This window comes from Nanorana parkeri, unplaced genomic scaffold (genome assembly GCF_000935625.1).
Source record: "Nanorana parkeri isolate BGI_ZX_2015 unplaced genomic scaffold, ASM93562v1 scaffold1511, whole genome shotgun sequence".
In the NCBI taxonomy this organism is placed as follows: domain Eukaryota; kingdom Metazoa; phylum Chordata; class Amphibia; order Anura; family Dicroglossidae; genus Nanorana; species Nanorana parkeri.
The window spans coordinates 34696-43933 of NW_017307779.1; the positions used below are offsets into that span (position 1 = coordinate 34696).

The following is a 9238-nucleotide window of genomic DNA, read 5'->3' on the forward strand; positions in this document are numbered from 1 at the left end:
CAAGTGTGCAGACACTAAGAGGACTGAGCAGAAACGTCACACAACAGTATGCTAATATTTCTAAACATTTTAAATCAGTATTCTGATATTTGTAAACATTAAAGTACACCGATATTTGTAAACATTATTAATCCGTAGACTGATATTTGTAAACATTAAAGTACACTGATATTTATAAACATTATTAATCCGTAGACTGATATTTGTAAACATTAAAGTACACTGATATTTATAAACATTATTAATCCGTAGACTGATATTTGTAAACATTAAAGTACACTGATATTTATAAACATTATTAATCCGTAGACTGATATTTGTAAACACTCATCTAGATATTTGGGGAAATGTGTTATAAAAGCAGTGACAAGAAAATCCTGGTTATCAGTGTGCAGTGTAAATATACAAACTGCCTGTACTCACTGCAGCTGGAATAGTGTTGAGGATTCGATTGAAGGTAGAATTGATGAAGTGGAGCTGGTATATGTTGGCGATGTGTGCAGAGAGAGCCTGCTAGTGTGATGCTAGCACAGAGATCCCTCCTCCTTCACCCCCCTCCTCTCCATTTCTGCTTCCAGGGCTGCAAGTCCCTCCTCCAGCTCTCCTCCGCTCAACATCCATGACGTCTGTTGTATTTCCAGCATATCTATATGGCATCCCCCCGACTTTTTACCGCCTGCCATCCCCGATCCCCCGTACCAGCCACCCGGGCACCGCGCCCCGTGTGCACACCTCAGCCCCGGGGAAGGTGGCCATATGGGCCCCGCTCCGACCCTCCGCAGGCTTATTGCAGGCACTAGACCAGCAGTAGCAAGTAGAAAAAATGCGGGAAATTCAATTTTTATTTGACTGTGTGAAAATATAAGGTCATAAAAAAACTTTTTGCTCGACTCACCAAATTGTGGTAAGTCCTGGGGTGCTCCTTGCCCGTCCAGTCGACCCTTTTGGGGAGCAGCTGCGAAATAAAGAGACAAGACGGAGGGCTGTGTTAGCGCTTGGCTCACCTCCTGGTCAAATCCCATCAAAAACCACTTATATTTATATTCTCTTTATAAATGAGATGTGGGGCCGATCCATGGGGAGAGGCTGGAGCCCCCGATCGGACCCCTATTTCCGGGGGTTCTCCGCTTCCAGGCTCAGGACGGGGGGGCAATCTGATCAAAGGGGGGTGCGATGTCCAGGCTCAGCCGCTCCGCAGCCCCCCAATACCGAAGCGATGGCTCCCACGCCCCCTACAAAACGCTGCCTGGCAGGGAGGGGGAGGAGCGGCACGCTCAGCCTTGGCATTTATTCTCTCCTTGTCTTAGGAGAAATAGATCGACGTGAGTCCTACATATGGGGGGGGGCAGAGTCAGGTATTGGGGGGCACACTAATCAACACCCTCACTCCCATTATGGGGGGTCACCCGTCCTTCTACTCCCCAGCCGCTGTGCCCCTCGCTCACCTCCTTCTTCTCCACTTCTCTGATCAGGACCTGCAGAGAGAAAACACACGGGGTCACTCACGACTTGTCTGGGACCCCCCGATCTGTGTGATGGCACATATTGGGGGGCTGGCAGCCCACTCAGGCTTAATCAAGGGGGACCCACCCCCTTTCCTCTGGCTGGTTTTATACCTGAGCTGCCTCCTGGCAGGGTCCATCTTCCAAAAATCTGGCAACGAGGAAATAGAGCTCTGCAAGACACAGAAACAGAGGATGAGGGCACGTACACGACATCATACTCTATAGATCCATATACATATTGTTTATTGGGAATGGTGGCGGTGGAGGGGGGCAGGGAAGGGTGCCCGTACCGGATTTCAGCTCGGTGCTGTGCTGGCTGCTGGAGGAGGACATGTTGGGGTAGCTGGGTATCCCCCCCTCCTCCTTCGCCTGCACTGCCTCCTCCTCCTCCCGCTACTGCCGCCGGAGCGGATCCCCGGGCCCTGCCCCTGGAGCTGGAGCTGTCAGGGTCTGGAGCAGGAAGGAGAAAGAGAAGCCTCCGCTCTCCACCATGCAAAGCCAGGCGGAGGGAGGAGGAAACAACAAGCCTCACACACACAGCGGCCTCACTCTGGTATCCCTCCGCCCAGCGCTGAAGAAGATAACAAAAAAGTCCCTGTGTGTGCTGCCTTTCCGCCAGCGCTGCACAGCTCGCACATGCCTGGGAAGCCCCTAGAATTTGATTTTTATTGACACAAGTCTTCTTCACGGGCATTCCGTCTCATTATTGACTGTCATGTAGAGCAAGTTGAAGCCGAACCGTGGAGAAATGTGGCACTTTCTGTTCTAATGACTCCAAAAAATGACATTTCGGAATGACTTTTTACTGTCAAGAAAGTGGAGGTGACAATAATCGAAGGGAATCTATCAAAACTGGAGCAGCTGGGCAGGGCAGCCAATCAGCTTCAGTCTTTCATTTTCAAAGCATAACTCAACAAACTAAAAAGAGAAGCTGATTGGTTGCCATGGGCAACTGCTCAAGATACTGTCTGTTCCGCTTTTGATCAATTATCTCTATTCTGTGTACACTAGTGACAACATAATATTCTAATTATTCACTTTTGGTGGACGACATGAAAGCTTACGTCATGGAGGATCGTTAACGGATACGTTGGTGTATATTTTCCAACACATGGACTGAAGACAACCTAATTTGCAAAAGGACCTTTTTAAACCTGCCCTGCCCTTTACAGTCACAGCACCCTTTAAAAGTATGCAAAATCTCAACGCAATCAAGTCTAAAATGTCTTAGGTTTTAAGGGGAACCCCACGCAAAAGCACAATAAAAAATGGCTTTCCCTCTTCACATAGAAGTGCCCCCTTCAAATTAAGATTCTCTCACCGTTCACATCAGAGTCAACCTTTGCATCATTAGCCCCTTCACATCAGGAGCCACCCTTCCCACTCAAGTTCCTTCTTTACATCAGGAGCCCGGTTTACTCCAGTCTTTATTCCCCCTTCACATAACAGTACACCCCTTTCACATCCAAGTTCCTTCTTTACATCAGGAGCCCGGTTTACTCCAGTCTTTATTCCCCCTTCACATAACAGTACACCCCTTTCACATCCAAGTTCCTTCTTTACATCAGGAGCCCGGTTTACTCCAGTCTTTATTCCCCCTTCACATAACAGTACACCCCTTTCACATCCAAGTTCCTTCTTTACATCAGGAGCCCGGTTTACTCCAGTCTTTATTCCCCCTTCACATAACAGTACACCCCTTTCACATCCAAGTTCCTTCTTTACATCAGGAGCCCGGTTTACTCCAGTCTTTATTCCCCCTTCACATAACAGTACACCCCTTTCACATCCAAGTTCCTTCTTTACATCAGGAGCCCGGTTTACTCCAGTCTTTATTCCCCCTTCACATAACAGTACACCCCTTTCACATCCAAGTTCCTTCTTTACATCAGGAGCCCGGTTTACTCCAGTCTTTATTCCCCCTTCACATAACAGTACACCCCTTTCACATCCAAGTTCCTTCTTTACATCAGGAGCCCGGTTTACTCCAGTCTTTATTCCCCCTTCACATAACAGTACACCCCTTTCACATCCAAGTTCCTTCTTTACATCAGGAGCCCGGTTTACTCCAGTCTTTATTCCCCCTTCACATAACAGTACACCCCTTTCACATCCAAGTTCCTTCTTTACATCAGGAGCCCGGTTTACTCCAGTCTTTATTCCCCCTTCACATAACAGTACCCCCCATTTCACATTCGAGTTCCTTCTTTACATCAGGAGCCCCTTTTACCTCATTCTTCAATCCCCCTTCACATAGCAGTCCCCCCCTTTCACACTCGAGTTCCTCCTTTACATCAGGAGCCCCTTTTACCTCAGTCTTCATTCCCCCCTTCACATAACAGTCCCACTACCACAAAAGTTTGAGGCACCCCTGAGGAAACCAGGAGGCACAATAGAGTGCCACGGCACCCTGGTTGAGAAGGGATGCCCTAACCACAGGGGTATCCCTAGGAGTCCCTGGAAATATTTTATAGAGTATTGGAAAACATGAGATCGCCACACTGGTTATTTCATAGGATATGGGTTCTTTATTGCAATGTAGCGGTAAAAAGCCAACGTGACCCCGAAACGCATTGGAATTTTACCACCACATTGCATCTAATAAAGAAGCCATACCAGACTAAATTAACCACCTCCTGTCCAGCGGCCATACATAAACGGCCGGACGGGAGCCTTGTAGATGCGTGTGGGCCCTTTAAAACGTTCTTCCCCACCCCTACTCGTATGCGACGCCCAGCACGCACACGAGTGGAAAAACTACCTATAATGCAAACAGCCAGCAATGGCTGTTTAAATACCAGTGTTCCGGCGGCTATAGAGCCGCTGGATCACTTGTATTTTGTGCAGGTGTGTGCCCTCGTAGCCGCGGCTGCCAGTCCCGAGATCCACTGTAGGCTGGGACCGGCATGGTGGCTCTATCACCGGAGATCAGAGGGAGTTCAGTACACAATCTCTCTCTGATATCCTCTCCGGTGTCACAATGCAGAAAGTGATGTATATTACATTAGCTGTCATTTCCAGCTACAGAAGCCAGAGAGAAGCTGCTTCAGCAGTTTCTCTGGGGGTCCCTAGGTGACATTAGGGGTCTTAGAGACCCCTAATGTCTCCATAAAGAGGGCCTGTTACGTAAATTGGCTATCACATAGGGGGCTTCTTAGTCTCCTATGTGATATCAATAAAGTTAAGTGTAAAAAACATTAACATTAGTGAGAAGTCTCATTTTTATGGCGCATGTTGGTAAAACACCAGCCAGATGGACACCCTAGCTGCATTTTGGTTCCATTGATCCACATTTTGCCAGTCAATACATCTAAAACACAGAGCAATGCAAAGCATGTTAATTCTTGTGTAAAAAAAAAAAAAACACATAAGCAGCCCATCTCTATTGGATGTCTCACATCAGAGTGAGAGCAATAATTCTAGGGCCATCAGTCACTGTTAACATGAAATTGATGAGCGCTAAAGGCTTTTTGAAGCATTGCCTTTGGTCAGTTTTGGGTACTGTTGAGTCTTTGCCATTTCACGGGCATGCACAATTTTATGGCTTGACATGTTTGGTATCTATTTACCCGACATACATCCCAGCATGCATCTGTGGTTGCTGGGCCTCCAGTGCGTCCCCACACCTTGTGAGGAGGAGAAGGCTACCTCCTGGTACACCTGCATTCAATTTCTCCACTGCATCAATATGCTCCCACTTGGAGACTCATATACATAGAGTTAGGACCACACTTTACAGAGGTGCCTTGATGGCGGCAGTGTGGCTTCTAAATATTTTTGGCCAAAGGTTTGTGCAACTAAAACCTCTGCTTTTCATGTATAGCGTTAGACAGGGTAATTTGTTTTGTTGCAGGCCAGCTGGCAGGTGTGCTGGAGATTTTTGTTGTGTTTTGTATTTACCCGACATGACCCGGACCTGCAGAGAGAAAACACACAGTGTCACTCACAACATGTCCTGAACCCCCGCGATCTGTGTGATGGCAGCACACTTAGGCTCTTATATATGTTACCAAAAATTTGGGTTTAAAATGTTATCATGTGTGTGCAAAAATTAAGACATTGCTTCGGACAGGAAGTGGTTATAGTGTATGTCCAGCCAAAACATTTTTTAAAATTTTGAATAGAGTGGGGAAGGGTTGGAACCCCTGTCAGATTTTATCTGGGGCTCTGTTAGAAAGATTTATCTTTACTTCCTGTACTGCTATTTTACCAGACTGGTACTGAGAGGGAAATGTGCAACAGCAACACAGACAGAAATAAAATAAACACTTTTCTTTAGTAGACCCCTGAACCCCTGTCAGATTATTATTTCCGTATGTGATTTTCCTTCATTTCCTGTCTGGCGAAACATTTGTCAGCAGGACAGGAAGTGAGGGTAAATCTCTCCAACAGAGTCCTGGATAATGTACCTTCCCTCCAGCCTGTCTTTGACAATGTACAACAGTGTGGGGCAGCAAGACGTTGTGCCAGGACAATGGTATATACCAGCGGATGACAGTTTAGGATTCCTTGGTTTAATAGGTGAGTGCCGGGGTGGGGTTCCTTTTCCTCCTGATTTCATTCTGGCCTGGTGTACCAGGCTTGTCCCCAGTTGTAGACAGGAATCCCTCCGGTGCTAAGGAGCAGGGATGCCGTTATCTAGCCAGGGGTTGGAAGCATAAGGAGCTCCAGGTGAATGGCCCCCTGGCGTTGACGTCCCAATGGTACTGGAAAAACACAATGGGACTCGGAACTTCATTGTGTGGAATCAGCACAAGGCCCGGTCTTCTTATTGCTTTTCTTGCACATGCCTCATTAGCAGGCTTTTTGGCTAATCTAGAGCTATTTTTTTTTCGTTCAAAAGGTTTTTATTTGTTTTAATTGCAAATAAAAGTGATCACACTTTCACATTCAGTGATCTAGAGCTATTTTTATAGCGGCCATAAGACCTGCCATAAGTCCTGCTTTTGGCACTCTTTATTTATTTATTGCATGGTGGCACTTTTATATACAGTTCATTCCACAGATGAAGAATGGTGCAGGTCTTTCAGGGGCCTACCCTTATGTTGAGGGGGGAGGATCTGTGGCCTTAACAGGACTCCCCCCCCATTTGGTGATTTCTCTTCGGGAGTGCCCCTACCAAGTATGGGTGGACTGGCTTCAGCTGGTCCCTAAAGCTGGCCATATACTTCTATTTTTTTCCTTCAACCTGTAGGCTGAACAAAAACAATTGAACAGATTCCTCCATCGCTTACAAATGTTGATTGAGGGATCTCCAGTTGCCTGTGGGGGCCGCTGTCAGGATACCCGAACAGAGCCAGCAGTTCATTGGCTGCTGGCTCTGTTTATACAAAGATTTTCCAACTAGATCCTTTGATGAGCTGATCGAGGGATGCCGGCCGATAGGGTGCCGACAGCGGCACCCACTGTGCGAACATCGGCCGGTTCATCAAGAACTCCCTGAAATTTGCACAGTGAATGGCCACCTTAACGACTGGGGTCCTTCTGGCTTAACCGCTAGGTGGACTAGAGAGACTTGCCCCTGTCAGGAGCCTTGCACCCCTGATGGTTCAGGGATATTGTGGCCCTTTATTTTTATGTAAGAGGACTAAATAACCTTGTGCAATTTTTGTGTGCTGTGATTTCACGGTTCACTTTTTTTGTTTTTGCAGGGGTTTTGTAACGATGCACGCACTGTGGAGCTTCAAGAAAAAAAATGGCATACACTGCTCCTAATTGGATTCTGTCTTGTAAGCCAGGCATTGTAGTCAGCTGTCTTTTCCCTTGCTATTGCTGACACTGACTGAGCTATTGAAATGTCTCTTTCAGCAGCCTCAGGCATCAGTTCTGTCCCCAGTGGCCCATACAGTTCTAACACTGGTCAGGCAGGCTGCAGCACCCCTGCGATCCTGAAAGCAGCCCATTAGCCAAATTACAGGCCCAGCAAACTCAAGACCAATAGTGAATCTCACTGACTGTCCTTTCCCAGACCTACTCCAACACTGCAGCCTTATAGAAGAACTTAGGGCAACATTTTTTACTAACCCTTGCAGTGGGGCTTTCCCAGCACTGCAAGGGTTAACTGCTTGTTTTGGTCTATGGAGGAAAATAACAGTTATACTCAGGCGGCCAACTGTGATGTTATGTCCCTCGGCATCCTCAGGTCCTACATACTCTGCATAGAATGTAATGACTCAGGGAGCTTAGACTACTGCAGCAGCCGGGGAGAGATGCTGGAGGATCGGTTGAGTATAACTTTTGTTTCCCCCTATATCACAATGAGCAATTAACCCTTGCAGTGTGGGGGTAGCCCCACTGCAAGGGTTAATACATATTTTGCCCAGAGTTGTTCTTTATATACTGGCCCAGAAAAAGTCTGCTTGAGTAAACAGCAGCACAAGCAAGCTGAGCAGCACAGCAGCTAGGTACTTTAAAATCTCCCAGTGTCTGACAACAACAGCACATTCATTATAATGAGAGAAGTTACACAAGTGATTTACAGTCACGTAGTTACATGACTGATCTCCTCCAATTGTGCAATGCCACAAGTTGTGTCATGCTAAGTGTAAGCAGTTTTTAAAAGGTTTTTTTTATCTGCTTTTGCATACATAAAATGATCTAGAAGAGCCAAGCAAGGTGCATAAGGTGCCTAATAACCAAGCTACCTCTCACCAACACCTTACAGATATAATCCAACTTTTGTGATATGGTCTTCCAACTCAGAAAAAGTCATATTAAATAGAAACCATAGGAGACTAAATATCCACTGTAGGGGTAGAGTCTAACCAAGGTTGCCAGATCTTGGTAGGACAGGCTCTACTTGTGTAAACAATTTTGTATTATGGTATTTATATCTTGTATGAAAATAGTAAGATATGGAGACATGTCCAAATAAGTGGTATAGGGTGCCTGGCAAATCTGGCGGTCTAGGACAGTATAGGTTTATAAAAAGTCCCATTTGATGGAGTTTATCCCAAGTATAATGAAGGTGACGGAATAGGGTCTCGGTATGTAGGCAAGCAGTGGTATGCTGAGGAGGTTATTTTTAAGAGAGTATTATGAGAGGCTCCAAGGGGAACACACTGAGCTTTATGGACATGGAACCAATTAGAGTGGTAAAAGAAAGGTACTTAAAGAACATCTTGTTGTTAAGGTTGAAATTGGTTCTTATTTCCTCAAATGTGAGGATAGCTCTTTGTGTTACATGAGAATGATCTGTAATACCTTTGGCAGATCACCAATTGGAGTCCGGATAGCCAAACAGTTCTTTTAACCTAGAGTCAACCCATAATGAAGTCTTAAGAGATAGAGAACACTGAGGTTGCAGTATCAGTTCCTCAGCTTTTATCCAGAAGAGGATGGACACATCCAAGGTGAAGAGAGTTTATAACATTTTTCTAGTTGTTGCGATAAAATCATAATGTTGATGTTTCTTCCATTGAGTCCAGGAAGTTCACTCTTTATTTATAAAACTATTCATGAAGATGGTTTAGGAGACCAGGAAAAAATGGTAAAAAAATTGGGCTGGATAAACCTGCATCTGACAGTGACGGACGTAGTTTTTGCCTCATAGTTCTAGGCTGTGATCTACCCCGGATAAAGGTGAAAAGTAGTGAGTCAATTTTTTTTTACAGTTTTCGTGGTAGGAAGAAACAGTGCTGCTAGAGTATTGTAATCCAAGGAAGTCCAAACTTGGTTTCCATTTGTGTTACCTGTGGATGCATGTTCAAAACAACATTTTTGGGTTAGGTCAT

General features: G+C 45.8%; 1 protein-coding gene across 1 annotated transcript in view; it reads right to left on the bottom strand.

The window, feature by feature from the left end:
- LOC108798580 (PH-interacting protein-like) overlaps positions 1 to 2022 on the bottom strand; it is a gene marked incomplete at its 3' end in the record, with an annotated part of 36512 nt that extends 34490 nt beyond the window's left edge. Inside the window, 4 exon segments of the mRNA XM_018570339.1 lie at positions 896 to 955; positions 1446 to 1475; positions 1617 to 1675; positions 1796 to 2022. Of these exon segments, the coding sequence (XP_018425841.1) occupies positions 896 to 955; positions 1446 to 1475; positions 1617 to 1675; positions 1796 to 1838 (192 nt within the window).
- Between the last annotated feature and the right edge of the window lie 7216 nt (positions 2023 to 9238).